This window comes from Hypanus sabinus, chromosome 16, assembly GCF_030144855.1.
Source record: "Hypanus sabinus isolate sHypSab1 chromosome 16, sHypSab1.hap1, whole genome shotgun sequence".
Taxonomy (NCBI): Eukaryota; Metazoa; Chordata; class Chondrichthyes; order Myliobatiformes; family Dasyatidae; genus Hypanus; species Hypanus sabinus.
Genome location: NC_082721.1, coordinates 81,855,882 through 81,878,021, shown reverse-complemented (window position 1 = coordinate 81,878,021; position 22,140 = coordinate 81,855,882). Strand labels below are relative to the sequence as shown.

Below are 22,140 nucleotides of genomic sequence, written 5' to 3'. Positions count from 1 at the left end.
ATGGCTCAAAGGGCCTATTTCACACTGTATCTCAACAAATAAATATTCCATTATTGTGTACCATTTCCTCAAACTGAGAAAATATGTTTAAGACTACTGTCCTATGTCTTAAGCACACAAGGGTGACAGGGTGGAGGTACATCTCTGCTAAAAGGTGTAAGGTGCTCCTTCCCTCTGTTAGCCTGTTGCTCATCTTTAGGCAAGATGTAGCACCTGCTTAACCCCCTCCTCAGATCAGGGTCACGTGAAGCCATAGGAGCGGGTGGTACATATCACAAGTCCCGGTTATGCAACCACTGACACCAGGCAATCTCTGAAAGAATCTTCGAGTCTTGATGACAGCTGGGAGCTGGGGTGGGGTGGGGGTGGGGGAGAGGGGAAGGGAGAATACCCATCTTGCAAAAACACTGCCCAGAAGGTTGCAATGGCAAACCACTTCTATAGAAAAGAAATTGTCAGGAACGAGCGTAGTTATGGAAAGACCATGATTGCCTACATCACATAACAAATGAGTATCCTATGTTAGTCAAAGAAGATTCTGCACTCCAAATTCTCCTTTAAGAACCGCAATTGCATAACTTTTTATTTGCTTTCCACCTTTTTCATTTGCACCCAACTACCCAAATTTCTCTGCTTCCTATAACTCCTATTAATAACAATTTAAATTTCAAATTATTGGTCCAAAGTGGATAATCACACATTTATAAACCACTGGCCAGTTTTTCCCCCATTAACATCTTCACGCACATTAGCAACTGTCATGAAATTATCTACAAACCGTTAGGGAATTCCAAATAAATCTACATTTGCCCCATCACCATATGGGTTTCCTTCCAAGGCGCCACTTTCCTCCCACACACCAAAGATGTATGGGTGAGTAGGTTAATTGGCCACTTGGGTGTAATTGAGCGACATTGGCTTGCTGGCCCTCTGCTGCATCTCTAATGAATTTAATACACATAGCAAAAAGTCAACGTACATTTTTTTAAGAAGAGAAAGACAAATCCCCATAGGCAAAGGAACTCTCAAGTCACAGATTTTATCAAGATGGACAGCTGGAAACTAAATACAGTGAACTCTGATATTCCATCAATTTGGTGGTGCTACATCTGCAGATTTCTGGGCTGTCAGATGTTATTCCTTTAATATCCAATGCTTTCATGCTTTAAGGAAAAACACATTGTATAATGAAATTTCCAGTGAACCCTGTCAATTTAAAGGGAATGTTAAATAGAAAGCTGCAGGTTTCAGCTTATTGGCTTCAGTATGTCAGAGTAAGCTGAAACATGCAAATACACTGTAATATTGGCTATAGCTGCAAACCTACTTATATTCTTAAGTCTGACCCTGACTGCTGTTGCACACTAGATGCATTTTGGACCCTGGCTCTCACACAAAACCAATGGGCTAGATACTATGCCATCAGCAATACCGAAAATTGCTCACTGGACTATTGTTGTTTTTCTAAAAATTGCAATATACAGCAAGCCGGCTGGTGGCATAGTGGCATCAGCGCTGGACTTCGGGGCGAGAGGTGCTGAGTTCGAATCCAGCTGGTGATCTCTTTAAAAACTCACCCAGCAGAAGACAACGGCAAACCATGGTTGTAACGACTTGTACGCGTTTTCCCAATATGTCAGAGTGGTGTGAAAGGATATCGTCTGCTAACTGGAAATAATTCTGGATGTGACATACCTTAAAAAATATACAGCAACAGGGCTAGATCACACCTAAAGCACTGGAGGATTAGCAATAGCCACAGAACTCCACTTCCCCTACTGGCAGCAGATGAACAATGGCATTGGTCATTGGTGGTAGGACGAGCGTCCTACAGCAACTGCATCTTCATTATGTCTTTTGTTAACCTTAACTGGGAAGAAGGTTAGACAAGATGCCTCAAACATATGCCTTCCCATTGCTCCTAGCTGAAGACCACACCTAGAGGGATCTCCAACAATGCAATATGAATAGAAAAGACCTAACCTTCTGAACCTGATATGAGACAATATTCAAACAAATGAAGGAATGATCTAGAATAAGAAATACCACTATAGGCATGGAAGACCAATACCAAGATTAATGGGGGAATACATCTTCCCGGGGGGGGGGGGGGGGTAAAAATCAAGCAGTGACCCCACTGCAGAGGCTCAGGTTTGCTGTCAGGTATAGTGCTGCAGGCACATACCCTGAAATTGCCTTGGCTATCAAATCACCCTTTGTCTACACCTTAACAACCAACATCACGATATCAATCATTGAAGCACACATTTCCCAACTCTGTAATGGAGGACAGGATAAGATTTTACTCAGGTTGCAATAATGTCCTCATCTATACATCAGAGAACTAGAAAGAAATTATCACAAAAATTACAAGGGAATGCCAATGTTAACAGCATCCCATTTTTGACGACTATGCTCAATGTGGCTTGATAATGATAAGCATAATCTTCTGCCAAAAAGCTTAGCAACCTACGTGCTACCTACCAGACCAGGTCACAGATCATGCTCTGTCCGTCATGATGAGATGCCATTAGGACCAAATGGAGGACCTCTGGATCAATATGACAGCCTTTAGAAATTTGCACCCACAAGCATCAATGTCTTGCTCCAGTGTTATTCATGTACATTTTGGCCTTCATGGTTTGCCTTCAAGCTTTCATGTGTTACGTACTGAATGTAATGACGTGCCAGACTTGAGTGATGTTGTTCTAGTGAGGGGAGTGGTACATGTTACAGTGGAGATTAACAAAGAAACTTCCACTATACATGGTTAGAGGTGGCTATCCAGTGCTTCTGGGCTGCTCGTGATTGGAACAGCTCAAACTCAAATGGCACAAAGTGCACTTGATCAGTGGGAGCACTGATCGACAAGAGGCTTTGACGAAACACAGAAGTATTCAATGGAGAACTGAGCAGTATGAAAAGAATCACTGCTAAACTGACAGTTAAGCCTGACACCAACCTAAATTCATGAACACAGGTCGTGTTCTATATGTTCTCAAACCAAAAGCAAAGGCTGAATTGGGAAGTTTTTTTTGACATGGGGGACTATAGAGAGATGAATGAGGGTAGGAAAATGAATATCATCTATGCGAATTTTAGTAAGGTTTAACAAAGTCCCTCATAAGAGGCTAACCCTGAAGATTAATATGCATGGGGTCCACAGCAAATTAGCTGTTTGGATTCAGAGCTAGCTTGCGGATAGAAGACAGAGGGTAGTGGAAGGGACATTCACGCTGGTGGTCGATACTAGTGGTGCTCTGCTGGGACCTTTGCTGTTTCTAAAATTTTATTGTTTTATATATATATATATATACACACACACACACAAACGTACAGGCAGTCCCCACATTACGAATGAGTTCCACTCCCGAGTCCGACTTTAAGTCAGATTTGTACGCAAGTCGGAACAAGTACATCTGGTATTATTTAGCATCATTCGAACATTTGTCTATGTATATAGTATATATTTTACCTTTCTATGCATATAAAATACTTAAGAAACGTATGTATTCCAATAATTAAACCACTGCGTTGCTTAGTAATAATTGTAGCCTTCATCGGGGCAGGGCCTTTCACATGCTCCATTATTCTCACTTTACCCTTTAAAATTGTTGACCGATTGTAGTCTAACACTTTCCAATGACAGATGACATTTCACCTCTTTCCAAACGCTTTATTATTTCCACTTTATTTTTAATCATGATCACTTCCTGTCCACGGAACAGAAAAACTGCGGGCAGCGGGTCCCAAGGTCCGCCGGGTCCTAAGGACCACCACACTGAGACAGGATAAATGGGACAAGTGGGGGCTGTGCTGGGTTTGGGTATTTGATCCCCCACCATATTCTGCATGGGAGTTTAAACTGGAAGTGGCAGTGTTATTTTTTTTAACAAGGTCGAGTTGCGAGCTCAATATCAACCCGGCATGGGTGGAGAGCGCGCTCAGGAGCGGTCTGTCATTGGATCAAACTTGGGAACTTCCGTTCTCGAGCCCAGCACTGATCTCACTGCGCCACCAGCCAACTGGAAAAGGTGGGAGGGGGGGGTCAGGGGGAATCTTGATAAGAAAAATTTAAGCCAAATACAAAGTTACACACTCAACACAGCGTCAACGGCAATGACTTAAAATGGCGGACTGCGTTCTCCTTCCTCAGTTCGTAAGTACGAGCTGTTCGTAAGTCAGACGCTTGTAACTCGGGGACTACCTGTGTGTATATATGAACCTGGGTGAAAATATAGATGGGTGGGTTAGTAAATTTGTGGTTGATACCATGATTAGTGGAGAGAGGCAACGAATTCAGCACAATATAGATCAGTTGCAGATACGGGCTGAGAAATGGAGATGAGTTTAACCCAGATAAATCTGAGGTGTTGCCCCTCAGTAGGGCAAATGCAAGGAGACAGTAGACTGTTAAAGATCAACAGTGTTCCTGAGCAGAGATATCTTGAGATCCAAGTCCGTAGCTCCATGAAAGTGGCTACACAGGTTGATAAGGGGGTTAAGGCAGCTTATGGAATGCTTGCCCTTATTAGTCAAGGCATTAAGTTCAAAAGTCAGGTTATGTTGCAACTTTATAAAATTGCTATAAAACACCAAAACCTCATCCCAATTGTGAAGCATGGCGGAAGGAACATCATGGTTTGGCCCTGCTTTGCTGCCCCATGGCCTGGACAGATTGTAACTGTTGAGGGAACAATTAATTCAAAATCGTATTAAGACATTTTACAGAAGGTCCGAGTAGCAGTTCTTTACCTGAAGCTTAAGAGACTTTGGATGATGCAATGAGATAACGATCCAAAACACAAGAGAAAATCAACAGAATGACTTGAAAAGAAAATTTGTGTTCTGGAATGGCTAAGTAAGAGTCCAGATTTTAACCCAATTGAGATGCTGTGTCATGACCTGAACAGGGCACTTCATGGAAGGTATCCCATAAATATTGATGAACTGAAACAGTTTTGTATGGAGGAATAGTCCAAAATTCCTCTTTGCCATTGTGCAAGTCTGATCAACAGCTACAGGAAACATTTGGTGGAGGTTATTGCTAAGGAGGTTTTACCAGTTATTAAATACAAGGGTACACATACTTTTTTTTTTAGCCTGGACTATGAATGATTAAACAATGTTTTCAATAAAGATATGTAAAGTACAATTGTTTGTGCAATTAGTTTAGGCAGATTGTCTATTATTGTGACTTAGATGAAGATTAGACCCCATTTTCTGAGTAATTAATGCAGGAAAGCAGGTAATTGCAAAGGGTTCACAAACTTTTTCTTGCAACAGTGAGTCAATTAAGATCTTTCTTAGGACTACAAACATACTACGAAGTTTGTTCCTAACCTAGCTAGAAAGCTAAAAACTTCAGATTTTAAAACAAATCAACACATACTGGCAGTTGACAGATCACTATGAAGAAGATTTTAGTTTTGTCACAATCTAAAGCACTCACACGCATCCAGCTGTCACTGCCCAGTTGACCTGCAACCCATTACCATGTGGTGTGGGGGCAGTTATCTCACACATCACGCCATCGGGTGAAGTCTCCAATTGCTTTCAATTCCAAGGACATTAAGACAGAAAGCCACTGCGCTCATATTGGGCAGGAAGCACATGCAATTGTCTTCGGAATTAAATCCATCAAATCTTCTTTAGTTAACAATTTACATTACTGAGGTCACCACGACACCAAGGAGGCATTCCTTCCCTGGTTGTTAGTCATATGGAACATTGGGCTCTGTTATTATCTGCACATCAGCATGATGTAAAGTATGAGATCCAAGCACCATTTAAATGCTGATGGACCACCCAGACTTCTCTTTGCTGTTAGCTGCTGGGCAAGCCGGGAAGCACACATATACTGAAAGTGCAGTAACCAAGCCAAGATCTATAAATACAGGTAGTCCCCGAGTTACAAACATCTGATTTACAAACAACTTGTACTTACGAACCGAGGAGGGAGATCCCCGGTCTGACATTTTAAGTCAGATCGCGACACTGTCCACCATTTTAAGTCGTTGCCATTGACACTGTGTTGAGTGTGTAACTTTGTATTTGGCTTAAATTTTTCTCAGCAAGATTCACCCTAACCTCGCCTCCCCTTTTCCAGTCGGCTGGTGTCACAGTGACATCAATGCTGGGCTCAAGAATGGAGGTTCTCAAGTTCAATCCAGTGACAAACCACTCCCGAGCACATTCGCCATCCGTGCTGGGTTGATATTGAGCTCGCAACTCAACCTCGTAAAAAAAAAAAAATGCCACGTCCAGTTTAAATTCCCACGCGGAATATTGTGGAGGATCAAATACCCAAACCCAGCACAGCCCCCACTTGTCCCATTTAACCTATCTCAGTGCAGTGGACTTTAGGACCCAGGAATTCAGTGCGGTGGTCCATAGGACCTGGTGGAGCTTGGACCCCCCCCCCCCCCCCCCCCCCACCACCCCACGATAGTGTTTGTGATCTGTTGACGGGAAGTGATCACAATTGAAAATAAAGTGGAAATAATAGCGTTTGGAAAGAGGTGAAATGTCATCGGTCATTGGAAAAGCATTAGGCTACAGTCCATCAACAATCGGAACAATTTTAAAGAATAAAGGATAAAGTGAGAATAATGGAGCATGTGAAAGGCCTTGCCTCGATGAAAGCTACAATTATTACTAAGCAATGTTGTGGTTTATTTATTGGAATACATATGTTGCTTAAGTGTTTTATAAGCATAGAAAGGTAAAATATATATATACTAAGACAAACATTTGACTAACTGAAGCTGAGTAATACCGGATGTACTTGTTCCAACTTACGTACAAATCCAACTTAAAGACAGACTCAGGAACGGAACTCATTTGTAATCCAGGGACTGCCTGTACACCACCAAGAGATGAAATAAGTTTAGCATCATCCCTAGGTTGCTGATACACTCACAGGAGCAGGTAGCCCCCAGACCAATTGAATCACATTTAGTGACTAACCCTTCGCACACAGAGTAGAATAATCCCCAGGGTTATGTCTGGGAATAAAGGCAGTCTATACGCTTTCCCTAGTTTAGAAAAAAAAAAGATTTTTTGTTGTTGGTTGAATTTGATGATTACTCCATTGAATGTTAATAGTTCAGCAGCTGGCCTGTATATGGGAAGGGGGAGAAACCTTTAAAATACGGGAGGAACGATATGTTATGTATTCATGTATATTTTGACCTTACAGGTTGTGATCAAGCTTTCCCGTGTGTTACATACTAAATGCAATGACGTAATGAGAGGGGCATTCTGGGTAGACTTACAATTAAAATAAACTGCTTACATTTTGTTTCTTCAACCCCCCCCCTCCATCTCTCGTGTTATTTATGGCCATCCGATTTCACAGCAACACAAGCATCCAATGCACAAGCTTTTGCATCCAGATGCCAGAGAACAGCAACCCTCACTGAATTTTCCTCTTCCAGTTCTCCACTGACCAAATCTTAGAAGTCAGCAATGGAGAAAAACAAAGAGCACTCAGTGGATCTAAAGGATGGAGGCATTGACTTCAATGACAGAGGTAAAAACTGCTAACTACCTGATATGGCACTACCCACAGCAAATGCGATTTTACAGCTCAGAAAGTCATTGCCCGTGCAGAGTTACAGTGAAGGAAGAAATGGGAACGCCTACCCTCAGCAACATCAGGCCCCAACTGGCGAAAGGCATATCCACCCAGAATCAAGCTCATCAATAGGTGATATGGTCATGTAGCACACACTTGCTACCCACCACTTTACCATCAAGCACAATCTACATTAACCCATACAAGTTATCCCATTTTATTCTGTCCATGTTCCAAACAATACTACAGATCCTACAACTCATCCATGCGTTTGGGAGCAGTTTATAGCAGCCAGGAACCCATGCAATGGTAGACAGAATGTGCAAATTCTATGTCAGGAAATACAAGATCACTCCATTTGGAAGTAGCGGCAGCAATGCAGACTGTTTCAGGGAACAGGCCGGTACATCAGGCACAACTGAGTATACTGACAACTAGCTCACTATCTAAAGAATTTGATAAGATGGCAGTCCAGGTTACTAAATCACAGAGACCGTCTGCCTGGCTGGGATACGACTGAGCAGATTTACTTTGCAATATATATAGTATATGGTGAACAGTGATAGGATACTTGTTGAACTGCCCGTTGTGTTGCTGTGTCTGGTGATTGAGAGTCTTTGAGCAGCTGGAGTACTTGCTGAAGACCCTGTTCATCAGGTTGCCACTCCATCGTAAACAACAAACCTGTAATGAAGGGAGAAAAGCCATGAGAGACGTGGTTAAATCAGGACCCAAGCACCAGTTTGTAACTGCATAACTTGCAGGGGAAATTAAATCAGATAGCAGAAGATACACAAGCAGAACTAATAAAGCACAACCAAGGTCTCGTTTGACTGCTGGGCGAGTCCAAATGTACAAAACTAGTAAGCGGGGTCACCTCAAATTAAATGAGCAAACCAGTCACTCTGAGCCTGGTTAATATAAAATGTAATGACACATTATAATGGAATTTAATAATGGGTGGAGATAGTCTCTGGACTACCTTCACTGTCCTCTTCCATGATACCCTGTGCAACCTAACAACTGCATGTAGCTGAGCATAATATAAACTTTCACTCAACATAAGCAATGCCTAGAGATCATACATGAATCATTGATGAGAAAGCCTGAAGAACAAATGATGAATATCACTGTCACGAGTAATACCCAAGCCTCTCTAGAACTTGTGGATTCTCAATGTCCATTTCTAAACAAGCTTAAATGGCACTCTGTTTTAGGCCCCAAACAAATCTTTTAATAAAGAGGCCATACAATACACCTCCTCCACTTCAGCTCATACCACTAATCAAGTCTGAGAAACACTTTGAAACCCTTCCCAGCCCAGGTGAAATTTCCTGAAAACAGAAAATACCACTGATAAGGCTCCAATTGGAATAACATCAGCACCGATACATCTGCTGCAGAAGAACTTGCTCAGCATCTAGTTTAACCAAAAGTTAACATACAGCTAGCAGATAAGCTGAAGGATCAGAGGCTGAACTTAATACCAAATCATATAAAACTGGATATTGGAAGAATCTGTAATGCTGAAGGAAAGGACAATTTTTGACATTCAAGAAAGTCTGTAAAGCCAGAGTACAAGTTATAGGCAGATTTTAGCTGTTGCTTGTTTAATCGAAAGGCTCAAAGTAAAAACATTGCATTTTACAAAATAACACACACAAAATGCTATCAGGACTCAGCATCTATGGAAATGAATAAGCAGTTGATGTTTTGGGCTGAGATCCTTCTTCAGGATTGAGAATGAATGGAGAAGATGCCAGAATAAAGGGGGGGGGAGAGAAAGGGGGCTAGCTGGAAGGTGCTGGGTGATGCCAGGTGGGAAAGTTCAAGGGTTGGATAAGAAAGAAATTAGTGTTACATTAGCATTACAAAGGTACTGATATAAGTATTATAAGTAGAAAGAACATACAGAAACAGGAGGGGGTCATCATTTCCCCAGCTATAGGTTGACTCATTATAAAGTCTAATGGCAGAGGACAAGAATGACCGCACATATCACTCTTTGGAGAAGTGGAGTTATCTTAATCTATTACTAAAAGTACTCCTCTGTTCAGCCAAGGTGAGAAACATTATCCAGAATTGCCAGGACTTTCCATAGGGTCCTTTGTTCTACCACAGCCTCCAGTGTGTCCAGTTTGACTCCTACAACAGAGCCAGCCTTTCTAATCAGTTTATTGAGCCTGTTGGCATCACCCATGTCCATTGTCTGGGAGGAGAGTGAAAAAGAAAAATGCCGGGTAGATAAGAAGAGGTAAAAGAACAGATTGTGGAATCAAGGGGCCAGGGGATTTAGCGGAAGGAGAAATCTAACTTTATGTCATCAGGCTGGAGGGTACCCAGACAGAATACATCTCGGCACAAGAGGCAGCCATGGATCAGCACATCAGAACATGAATGGAACTCTGAAATAAGTGTTTAGCTGCTGGAAATTCTTATTTGTGGTCGATGGTGCAGAGGTGCTCGATGAAACAGTCCCCCAATTTACAAATGGTCTCAGCAATGTAGAGGAGGCTGCATCAAGAGCACAAGCACAATAGACAACCTCAGATTTGCAGGTGAAGTGTTGCCTCACCTGGAAGGACTGTTTGGGGCATTGAATGAATGGAGGTGGTGTATGGGCAGGGGTAGCACTTAGGCTGCTTGCAGAGTTGAGTTCCGAGGGGGTGATTAGCAAGTAGGTGACAAAGGAAACTGTGGAGGAAGTGATTCTCGGAAAGTGTGGTGGGGAGGGAGTAAAGATGTGCTTAATGGCAGGATCCCTTTGTAGATGGAAGATGTGTTGGATGCGGAGACTAATGGGGTGGTAGGACAAGAGGAGCTCTGCTACCATTAAGGCAGCAGGAAGATGAGGTGAGTGTGGATACATGGGAAAGGGAGACCGAGGTCCTTTAACATCTGCCGGACAATGCTGAGGAGCTGAGGATGTTCTACGAGTCTGTGGTGGCCAGTGCTATCATGTTTGCTGTTATGTGCTGGGGCAGCAGGCTGAGGGTAGCAGACACCAACAGAGTCAACAAACTCATTCGTAAGGCCAGTGACGTTGTGGGGGTGGAACTGGACTTTCTGACGGTGGTGTCTGAAAAGAGGATACTGTCCAAGTTGCATGCCATCTTGGACAATGTCTGCCATCTACTCCATAATATACTGGTTAGACACAGGAGTACGTTCAGCCAGAGACTCATTCCACCGAGATGCAACACTGAGCGTCGTAGGAAGTCATTCCTGCCTGAGGCCATCAAACTTTACAACTCCTCCCTCGGAGTGTCAAGACACCCTGAACCAATAGGCTGGTCCTGGACTTATTTCCACCTTGAATAATTTACTTATTATTATTTATTTATGGTTTGTATTGCTATATTTCTACACTATTCTTGGTTGGTGCGACTGTAACGAAACCCAATTTCCCTCGGGTTCAACCTGTCTGTCTGAAAGGGAGGAGATATGGGTGAGGGCAGCATCAACAGTGGAGAAAGAGAAACCCTGTTCTTTAAAAACCACATCCTGAGAACAGGCAAAGAAACAGAAGGGAATAGTGTTTTTTTTAAAAAAACGGGATTTTTACAAACTGGTTTTTACATTTTTAAACAAAGGATTTAGAGAAGAAAGAACTCAGGTGACAGCATTATTTGTGATGTCTTGTGAGCTCAAAAAAAACAGCTTTGTAAAATCACTTGCTTTGGTTCCTGAATGCCTTCAATTGTCTGACAAAACATGTGCAATATTTCAGCAGTTCTAACAAGATGCCCCACACAGATACCATCTTATTCAATTGGCTGTGCATCTTTCACACTGCTTTAACATACAGTCCATCGTTCATTTTAATTAATTACAATAAATCCACTGTTGCTCAGGGACATACTGAACTCAGCAGCGACCTCAGAATCCACTGTAGTGATTATGACTGCAAGTACAAATCAGAATACCTGCTTTACTGAACAATTTTTCCTCAACCTACACATTATGGGACACAATAGCAGAAAAAAAATTGTTCTTAACCGAGTGGAATAGTATAAATAGAAAGGTACAAATAACTGCTTCTAAATTAAAATTTATTGAGGTATGTTGTAAAAAATGCGGGCATTAAATTTAAATCCTGACCCTGCTCATACAATTCACCCAGTGCTCGGATAGAAACTTTGCAGATCACCCCACAGAAAGAATATTTAGTTCACCAAGGTCCGCAGTTTGTACAGAAATCAACCTTTGTTCTCACCATTCTTCCCAGTAATCATCTGGAGGCTGGAACATGAAGTAATGGGACATGGTGCAATGGCTTTTCGCCTAAAAGCAGACCACTACCAGTTCAGACTAACTTCAGCCAGGACCGCCGACCGGGTGTCCCGGGCCTCGATATATGCAGCCACCAATACGGGGGCGTGCGGCTCCGCCTATGGGCGGGAAGCGGAATGAAGCGAGCGAGGCCTAAAGCCTGCAGTTGCTTGGCGCTGGCCGCGTTCGAGACCAAAGGGGAGCCCCATTAAGCGGCCTGCACACATTCCCGCCCCAAGCAGCGGACTGTGGTAACACCTTCCTCTGTCCGCAGCCGCCGTGGATCCGGCGCCTCGTCCCAGTCTGCGCACCCTCCACTGTCCCTAACCTCGGCTTCCCCGGGGAGTCCGTGCTCCTTCTCCCTCTCCTCCCCCACCGTCAGGGCTACGAAACCACCTCGCCTGCTGCCTGACCGGGCATCACCTCATCTCTTCGCAGACCCACAGCCCGTTCACTCAATCCCCACTACCTCTCCCCCTCCCCCCACCCCAAGGCCTAAACCTCCATCCTCTCCCTTAGGCTCTCCTCCAGTCCAGAGGTTTGTGCCCCAGAACCTTTAGCTATGCCGCCCCTCCAACCATAGGCCTCGACTCCTGGGGTTCTATTGATGCCTCCGCCGTCTCATTCTACGACCTTTACATAGGCCTAGGCCTTTACATTACTCCCCTCCACCTGCTCCTCATCTGGCCACCAATCCGTGGACTACACCGACACCGCTTCTACACGTCCTCCACCTCTCTTACCCCCCCCCCCACAACACCCCTTCTCGTCCACCATCACCCCCAACACCCCTTCTCGTCCACCATCACCCCCAACACCCCTTCTCGTCCACCATCACCCCCAACACCCCTTCTCGTCCTCCCCTATCCCACCATCCCTCCTCAACCTCCCTTACACCCCCTAGTCCTCCTCCTCACGCCCCCCAGCCTCTCCTCATCCTCCCCCCTCACCTGCCTCCCCAAATCCTTCCTCATTCTCCCACACCTCTCATCCTCCCCTGTTGGCCACCCTCACCCCTCTCATCCTCCACCCCTGGCCACCCCCACACCTCTCATCCTCCACCCCTGGCCACCCCCACACCTATCATCCCCACTTGGCCCCTTCATTTCCTCATCCTGGGCCCCACACTCGGACCCGCCAACCCATCCTGTTTCCTGGGTACCACGTCCACTCCCACCACTTCCTCCTCCTGGAACCCGCTGTCCCCTTTCGTTGGTCTGCCTCCAAAGCATCCCTTCATTACAAATCTGGCCAGCAATCCCCCTCTGGAGGGCGAGGAGCCCGCCCTCGCCGCTCTCCTCCTCCTCTCCTCGGGCCTATTTGATCCGAACTTCTCCCTCCTCCTCTCACCCTTCGCATCGTGAGATTCCGGCACGCCACCCACTCCAACCTTCCCCTCCTCCTCCAGATTCTTACCCTCAGCCGGTCCTGCCTTCCTCCCTTCCCCTTTTCACTCACCTCCTTTTCCTTTTTCTCCCTCTCTCCGGGCTGCTCGCGCCGCTGCCCTGGACCCGGTTTAAATTCTCCTCCGCCAATCCTAGCCGCAGTTTATCTACACGTGACCAAGAGCCTGTTCTACCCAGAAGGCGCTGCGCTCCGAGCATGCGCTGTTGGGTGAGGACGGCTTCCCTCCACAACCCCTCCCCCTACATGCCGTGTTGCTAGGATACGTGCCAGATGCCTGGCTTCAGAATTAAGCCCACCGTAGCTGCAAATGGCTAATTATGTTTTTAAAGATTGTAGCTATCCATTTTTATTAATTCAACGTAATTGACTAATTCTAGAGAGGGAGTGTAACTTGTATTTATACAATTGTTCCAGACTGAAGCAGGGATTGTGGGGAGGTGCCCACTTTGGCCGGCATGAGGCTTCAAAGGATATCGAGGCAACGAAGGAAATAGGTAGGTGAGCTGCTAAGTACGAGCGAGGTTCAGAAGAAGAATTAAATAATTCTAAAGAATAGAGAGTATTAACGTTGAGTGGGCTGGAGCGAATAGACAGTAAGTTCAGTTATCCTGAGGTTGCACCCGTAGAATCTGCCCAAGCTGGAGTGGAATGTGTGCAATTGGGTAGTTGGGTGATTGAGCAGCTTGGATGGTGGCACATTCCTTCCGTAGATTGTCCTTGACTATTGCTAGAGTCTGATACATGAACACAATTTCTCAGCAAAAGCACAGACCTCTTGAGTGGTCATGAACTCTCTTGGGACCAGCATCAGAAGAAGCACAAACGACCCAAAAATAATCCGTGTGCTTCCTGGTATGGAATATGTGGGTTCCACAGTAAACCTCAAAACCTATTAAATAGGAGGTCACGCTTGATTGTGAGGAACTCAATAGAAATCATTGAAATTATGAAAACTGAGAGAATTCAACATCCTGCATAATTATCTTACAAAATTTGATTGCCGAGAGAAACAGCAAATTATCACTCCCATTGTGGCGTGTACTGGTGCCCAAGGTGTGGTGACCTGCCTCAGTGATTATCACCCAGTTGCACTTAGAATCACAGTGATGAAGTGTTTTGAGAGGTTGGTGATGAAACATATCAGCTCCTGCCTGAGAGGCAACTTGCATCCACTCCAACTTGCCCACCGGAGTAACAGTCCCACAGCAGATGGCATCTTGTTGGCTCTTCTCTCAACCCTGGAACATCCGGACAGCAAAGATGCATACAGCAGGTTGCCCTTTGTTGACTATCGCTCAGCATTCAATATCATCATCCCCTCAAAACTGATCAATAAACTCCAAGATCTTGGCTTCAATACCTCCTTATGCAATTGCATCTTGGATTTCTTTACTTGCAGACCCTAGTCAGTTCAGATTGGTGAAAACATTGCCTCCGTGATCTCCATCTGCACAGGTGCACCAGAAGGCTGCAAGCTTAGTCATCTGCTCCGCTGTGTGGCTAAGCACAGCTCCAATGCCATTTTCAAGTTTGCTGTTGTGGGCTGAATCAAAGGTGGTGGTGAATCAGCATACAGAAGGGAGACTGAAAATCTGGCTGAGTAGTGTCGTAACCACAACCTCCCACTCAATGTCAGCAAGACCAAGGAACTGATTATAGACTTAAGGAGAGGGAAACCAGAGGTCCATGAATCAGCCCTCATCGGAGGAGCAGTGGTAGAGAGAATTAGCAAGTTTAATTTCAGAGGACCTGTCCTGGACATAGCACATAAGTGCAATTGCAAAGAAAGTATGGCAGCACCTTTACTTCCTTAGGAGTCTACAAAGATTCATCACGATATCTAAAACTTTGACAAACTTCTATTGGTGTGTAGTGGAGAGTATATTGACTGGCTGCATCACAGCCTGGTATAGGCAAACATCAATGCCTTTGAACGGAAAATCCTACAAAAGATAAGTGAATTTGGCCCAGTACATCACAGTTAAAGTCTTCCCAACCATTGAACACATCTACCTGAAATGTTGTCATAGGAAAGCAGCATCCATCAGACTCACACCACCACCCCTCAACCATCAGGCTCTTGAATAAAAGGAAATAACTACGCTCACTTATCCCATCAGAGAAATGTTCCCACAATTAATGGTCTCACTTTAAGGACTCTTTATCTGATTATTTCATGTTCTCATTATTTATTGCTTGACACAGCTGCCGAAGCTAAGGATCAGTTGTGGTTGGAAAATTGAGATCATAGTTGGACTTGTTCATTAAGGTGTAAATTATATGGGCATGGTAGTTGTATGAATCAGAACAGAGGCCGCACCTCTCTCTCTCACACAGAGGCACTGTGAGTATCTTCCACTGGGCAATGCAACAATAAGGAGATGAGCAATTCCTTGCGGCCATACAATTATCAATGATCATTATCAAAATGGTAATGGTTCCTTAAGGTTGTTATAGCCAGGGGTGAAAATGGAGACAAACTCCCACTACCTATTAAATGCTTCCCATGGTGTGTGTCTCAAATAGCCTCTGACAACAAAGTTCAGCTCCTGAGTTCAATGTCAACTGGCAACTCTTGTGATGCTGCTGGTAGCAAACTGTATCAGTCTCTACCATTCCTTTGGGTTCATCAGATGCATGGAGTGGGGGAGCTTGCTACATGGGCAACAGCTTGCTCTCCACATCGTACTAACCAGGCTTGAGTATCTAGATAGCTAGGATGCAATATCCACAGTCAACTTTGACCGATGGAATCCCTCTTCATGAAAATTGTAATAGAGCTTTGACCAGCAACCAAACTGGACATCAGATGTTAGAGAGGAGGGGATTTCATTCTCATCCACTGGCTAAGTAGAAAAGTGAGCAGTGGGTTGCAACAGCATATTAAAACTTTGCCATCCACATGACTAAAGATAAGCTGTCTCGTTTTTATTCGCTTATATCTCCCTATTGTGACAGATGTAACAATGGAGAGGCTTAATTAATTCATATGTTCTGGACATGTCCGAGTCTTGAAAAATATTGGAAGGAAGTATTTCAAACTTTTTCTGTACTTTTTAAAGTAAATTTTAAACGAAACCCTTTGACTGCCTTATTTGGTATTGTTGGAGGAAAATATGTTATCTTGGAGATACCTGATTTGCACATTTTGGCTTTTATTTCTCTTATAGCTAGGAGGGCATTGTCACTTAGGTAGAAGGATATTGCTCTGCCTACTCATGCTCAATGGCTAAGTGATGTTATGTCGTGCTTAAATTTAGAGAAGATTCGTTCAATTTCTGAATCAAGACAAGATTTTCTAACATTGTGGGGACCTTTTTTGAATTATTTTCAAAATCTTGATTGTTATCAAGTACAGATGTTGGCTAATAATATGTTTTACTATATGATAAGGATTTTTCTTTCCTTTTTTCTTTCTTTACCAAACAGCTTTTCTTGGTAGTGGGTTTAGATTTTTTTGTATAATAAAATTATTACTTTTCAATATTACGATTCAATTTAATTTACATGAATATGGGGTAATGAGACTATAAGTGTGATTCAAATATGTTGTAACTGATATATCTATCCTCCTGTACTCTGTATTCTTTTTTGTAAGAAATCAATAAAAGTATTGAAAAAGAAAGGAAACTGCCCAGAAACAAATCCTGACGTCGTTAAGTTTGACAGAACAGGATTTCACTCAGGTCCACTGCCTGAGTAGAAAAGGGAACAGCTGTTTGCAGCAGCGTAATAGAGCTTTGAACAGCGAACAATCCGCATTTGAGATTGATTAGCAAAAGCAAACTAAAGAAAGATGGGCAAGCGCAGCGGCCATTGTCTGAGTGGACAGAATCAGAGGGCTGATCTTGAGACTTTAGCTCTTTGAGGCTTCAGTCAGAGAAAGCAGAAAAAAAGAAGAGCTGTAGGTTAAGTTTCTTTTCCTTCCCTTCTTCATATCTGCTCAGTTAGGACGACTAGACATGCCAGGCAGGATAGTGGAATGCTGCTCTTGTGGGATGTGGGAAGATAGGGAAGCCTCCAATGTCCCTGACGACTACAACTGCGAGAAGTGCATCCAGCTGCAGCTTCTAACAATCCACATTAAGGAACTGGAGCTGGATGAACTCTGGATAATTCGGGAGGCTGAAGGGGTGATGGATAGGACGTATAGAGAGGTAGTTACATCCAAGGTGCAGGACACAGGAAAATGAGTGACAGTCAGGAAGGGGAAAGGGGTTAAGGAGCCAGTGCAGAGTATCCATGTGGCTTTTTCCCTCAACAACATGTACAGTACATCACTTTGGATACTGTTGGGGGTGTTGATCTTACAGAGGAAAGTCACAGTGGTTGGCTCTCTTGCACTTTGTCTGGTTCTGTGACTCAGAAGGGAATGGGGAAGAAGAGGCACACTGTGGCAATAGGTGACTCATTAGTTAGGGGAACGGACAGGAGGTTCTGTGGCCGAGGATGTGATTCCCAGATGCTATGTTGCCTCCCGGGTGCCAGGGCCCGGGACATCTTGGATTGAGTCCTCAGCATTCTTAAGTGGGAAAGCAAGCAGCTGGAGGTCATTGTCCATGTAGGTACCAATGATGTGGGTAGGATGAGTAATGAGGTTCTGCATAGGGAGTTCTGGGAGTTAGGTGCTAAATTCAAGGGCGGGACCTCCAGGAATATGATCTCAGGATTGCTACTCGTACCATGTGCTCGTGAGGCCAGAACTAGGAAGATAATACAATTTAATATGTGACTGAGGAGTTGGTGTAGGAGGGAGGCATAAGATTTTTGGATCATTGTGCTCTCTTCCATGGAAGTTGGGGCCTGTACAATAGGGATGGTTTGCACCTGAACTGGAGGGGGACTTAATATCCTAGTGAGAAGGTTTGTTAATTCTGCAAGTTGGAGTTTAAATGAGAGCTCCAGGGAGATGGGAATGAGAGTGCCAGAACAGTAGTGAGGTTGTGGTAAGACCTCTGACAAAGTTAGAAGTCAAAAGGTTGAGCATGGTGCAACTGGTGCCCTGAGCTGCGTATGTTTCAATGCAAGTATTGTAATAAAGGTAGATGAGCTCAGGGCATGGATCAACACCTGGAATTATGACTTTGTAGCCATCAGTGAAAGTTGGTTGCAGGCGGGGCAGGACTGGCAGCTCAGTATGCCACGGTTCCATTGTTTTAGACATGGCAGAGTGGGAGGGAATAAAGGAGGAGGGGAGGTGTCAGGGAAAATATCATGACAGCGCTCTGTCAGGATAGACGGGAGAACTCGATTAGTGCAGGTGGAACTGAGAAATAAGAAAGTTTTGACCATATTAAAGTTGTTATATTACAGACCACCCAAAAGTCCTAGGGATTGAGAGGAACAGATTTGTAAAGCGATCGCAGACTGTTGCAGGAAAAATAAGGATGTTACAGTAGTTGATTTTAACTTTACACATATTGACTGGGAATCTCATACTGTAAAAGGACTAGATGGGATAGAGTTTTTCAAATGTGTTCAGGAAAGTTTCTTTCATCAGTACGTAGAAGTCCCAACGAAAGGGCATGTGATATTGGATCTGCCATTAGACGGAATGAGACAGAGCAGGTGACAGAAATTTGTGTAGAGGAACACTTTGCATCCAGTAACTACAATGCCATTAGTTTAAAAGTAATTATGCAAAAATGTCTGGTCTGCAGGTTGAGATTCTAAGTTGGAGAAAGGCCAATTGTGATGGTATTAGAAATAATCTGGCAAGTAGGGATTGGTACATGCTCTTGTCCTGGAAAGTGGAAGGCCTTCAAAAATGAAAATTTGTGAGTACAAATCTTGAATGTGCCTGTCAGAATAAAAGGTAAAGATAATAAGTGTAGGGAACCTTGATTTTCAAGAGATATTGAGGCCCTGGTTAAGAGCAAAAAGGAGGTGCATAGCAGGTATAGGCAAGTAGGAATAAATGTTGTGCTTATGGAGAACAAGAAATGCAAGACACCACTTAAACAAATCAGGGAGGTTAAAACAAGGCATGAAGTTACTCTAGCAGACAAGGTGAAGGAGAATCATAAGGGATTCTACAGGTATGGTAAGAGCAAAAGGATTGTTAGGGACAAAATTGATCCTCTGGATAACCAACATGGTAATCCACATGTGAACCAAAACAGATGGAGGAGATCTTAAATGCATTATTTGCATCTTTATTTCCTCAGGAGATGGATACAGAGTCTATAGGAGTGAGGCAAAATGGCATCAACTTGATGGATCCTTGAGCTTGCTTGAGGCAAATCAGGATGAATAAATTCCCAGGGCCTGACAAGGTGTTCTGTTTCCCTCAGAAATTACGAGGCCCGAGCAAAGATATTTAAAACGTCCATCATGACAGGAGGGGTACCAGAGGACTGAAGAATAGCCAATGTTATCCTTCTGAAGACTCTAAACAGACACCTGGAAATTATAGGCCAGTGAGTCTGACATCAGCTGTGGGAAAGTTATTGGAGGGTATCCGAAGGGGCCGGATATATAATTATTTGGATAGTCTGATTAGGGATAGTCAACGTGGCTTTGTGTGTGGTAGGCCATGTCTAACCAATCTTGGAGAGTTTTTTGAGGAAGTTATCAGGAAAGTGAATGAAGGCAGGGAAGTGGATGTTGTCTGCATGGACTTTAGCAAGGCATTTGACAAGATCCTGCGTGGGATGCTGGTCAAGAAGGTTCAGTTGCTCAGCATTCAAGCTGAGTTAGTAAATTGGTTTAGACATTGGTTTTGTGGAAGAAGCCATAGAGAGTTTGTAAAGGGTTGTCTCTCTGACTGGAGGCCTGTGACTAGTGGTGTGCTACAGGCATCAGTTTTGTCATCTGTATCAGCGATCTGGATCATAATGTGGTTAACTGGATCAGCAGATTTGCAGATGACACCAAGGTTAAAGGTGTAGTGGACAGTCAGAAGTCTATCATGGCTTGCAGAGGGATCCGCATCAGCTAGGAAAATGGGCTGAAAAGTGACAGATGGAATTTATTGCAGACAAGTGTGAGGTTTTGCACTTCAGAAGGATCAACCAGGGTAGGTCTTACACAGTGAATGTTAGGGCACTGAGGAGTGTGGTAGAACAAAGTGATCAGGGAATACAGGTACTTAATTCGTTGAAAGTGACATCATAGGTAGATAGGGTCATAAAGAAAGCTTTTTGCACATTGGCCTTCAAAAATCAATATGTTGAGTACAGAAGATGGGGAGTTATGTTGAAGTTGTACAAGACTCTGGCGAGGCCTAATTTGGAGTATTGTGTGCAGGTTTGGTTGCCTACCTACAGGAAAATGTAAAAAATGTTGAAAGAGTGCAGAGAAAATTTTACAAGGATGTTGCTGGGTCTGGAGGATCTGGGTTATAAGGAAATATTGAATAGGTTAGGACTGTATTCTTTAGAATGTAGAAGACTGAGAGGAGATTTGAATGAGAAAGACAAAATATGTGGGGTTCTAATAGGGTAAATGCAAGCAGGCTTTTTCCCACTGAGGTTAGGCACGAGTATAACCAGAGGTCATGGGTTACGTGTGAAAGGTGAGAAGTTCAATGGGAACATGAGGGGAAACTTGTTTACTCTGTGGGTTGTGAGAGTGTGGAATGAGCTGCCAACACAAGTGGTGCATACGAGCTCGATTTTAATGTTTAAGAGAAGTTTAAATAGGTACATGGATGTAAGGATATGGAGGACTATGGTCGTTGGGAGTAGGCAGTTTAAATGGATTTTGGCATGGACTAGATAGGCCAAAGGGCCTGTTGCTGTGCTGTACTTCTCTATTTCAATGATTCATCAGAAAAAGGTGTAAGTGAATCACAGTCAATACCATTGCTTGGAGAAGGTGATATCAATCAATGGTATAAGTTATGGTTACGGATTCTACAACCTGCCTGGGCATAGGGGTGCTGTATAGATCAGCGCTGCATCAGTTGCCTCCATCTCTCTCAGTTGTGGGTGAGTGCCTGGGTTGCGGCAAAGCTCTCTCCAGTCCACTCTGCAATGTTGACTGCCCATTTCTTCCCTTGTCTGCCCCTTTTCTTTTTCCCCTGCACCATTCCCTGAAGAGAAGTACTTGAGAGTCCATTTAATTTTGTTATGTGGCCAGACCATTTCAGTTTCCTCTTCTTTACTGTGGACAGTGGATCTTTGTCGTGTCTCATGTGCTGGGTGCTGGTTCTTTGCACTTCATTGTTGGAGACATGGTCAGTTTAAGAGATGCTGAGGAGCGTTCTGAAGCATCTCATTTCTACTGCCTGGAACTTCTTTTGCAGTTCTCCTGTCAAAGTCCATGATTTGCATGCAGGACTTTCAACTTGGATCTGAGATCCAATAGAAGTAGAGCTGTTTGTGGAGAATAGTTATTGTATGTGGTGGTGTGTTTGTACCTTATTGTATCCTCTGATGTGAAAAACCCTTTGCAGATAATTCATCGTGTTTACAACAGTGACAAGTACAATTAAGAGCGAATACAGTTATTTGGACACATCGACTTCATTGAGATGAAGAAAGTGGCCGGCCCATTTTTAGCTTTGTTGGATGAAGAATTGACTGTGGCCAAAGCTCCACGTCTAATTTTGCCATGTGATCTATCACATTGATTTGCAAGGTTAGACAACCCTTTAGTGGTGCAGTCTTTCTCTTTGGGCTGTCGCATAAGTGCCTAATTAAATTAGGTGCTTAAGTGTGGAATACCAAGTTGCCTGAAAGTAACACAGAAATCAGTGCTGCCAACTGAGCCAAAGTAATTCTGTGCATGTAGGAAATGCATTAGGTAACAAGTATTTGTACAAACCCCATTTCCAGAAAATTTGGGATATTTTCCAAAATGCAATAAAAACAAAAATCTGTGGTATGTTAATTCACGTGAACCCTTATTTAACTGACAAAAGTACAAAGAAAAGATTT

The 22,140-nt window shown here is 43.7% G+C and overlaps 2 protein-coding genes across 7 annotated transcripts in view; one reads left to right on the top strand and one right to left on the bottom strand.

The window, feature by feature from the left end:
• LOC132406489 (transportin-2) overlaps positions 1-13,441 on the bottom strand; it is a 46,259-nt gene extending 32,818 nt beyond the window's left edge. The window contains exons 1-2 of one of the 2 annotated variants that reach the window (XM_059992236.1): positions 13,310-13,441; positions 8,151-8,263 (exon numbers count right to left, since the gene is read on the bottom strand). In XM_059992236.1, the coding sequence (XP_059848219.1) occupies positions 8,151-8,249 (99 nt within the window). In that variant the 5' untranslated portion in view covers positions 8,250-8,263; positions 13,310-13,441. Of the gene's footprint in view, positions 1-8,150; positions 8,264-11,795; positions 11,969-13,309 lie in introns of those variants that run through there. The other variant, XM_059992235.1, reaches the window with a different exon arrangement.
• Positions 13,442-13,488: 47 nt separating this feature from the next.
• The window catches only part of LOC132406494 (uncharacterized), a 148,108-nt gene continuing 139,456 nt past the window's right edge, over positions 13,489-22,140 (top strand). For 4 of the 5 annotated variants that reach the window (XR_009516182.1, XR_009516181.1, XR_009516183.1 and 1 more), the window contains exon 1: positions 13,611-13,752. The gene's annotated coding sequence lies outside the window, so the exon portion shown is untranslated. Of the gene's footprint in view, positions 13,753-22,140 lie in introns of all 5 variants that reach the window. The other variant, XR_009516180.1, reaches the window with a different exon arrangement.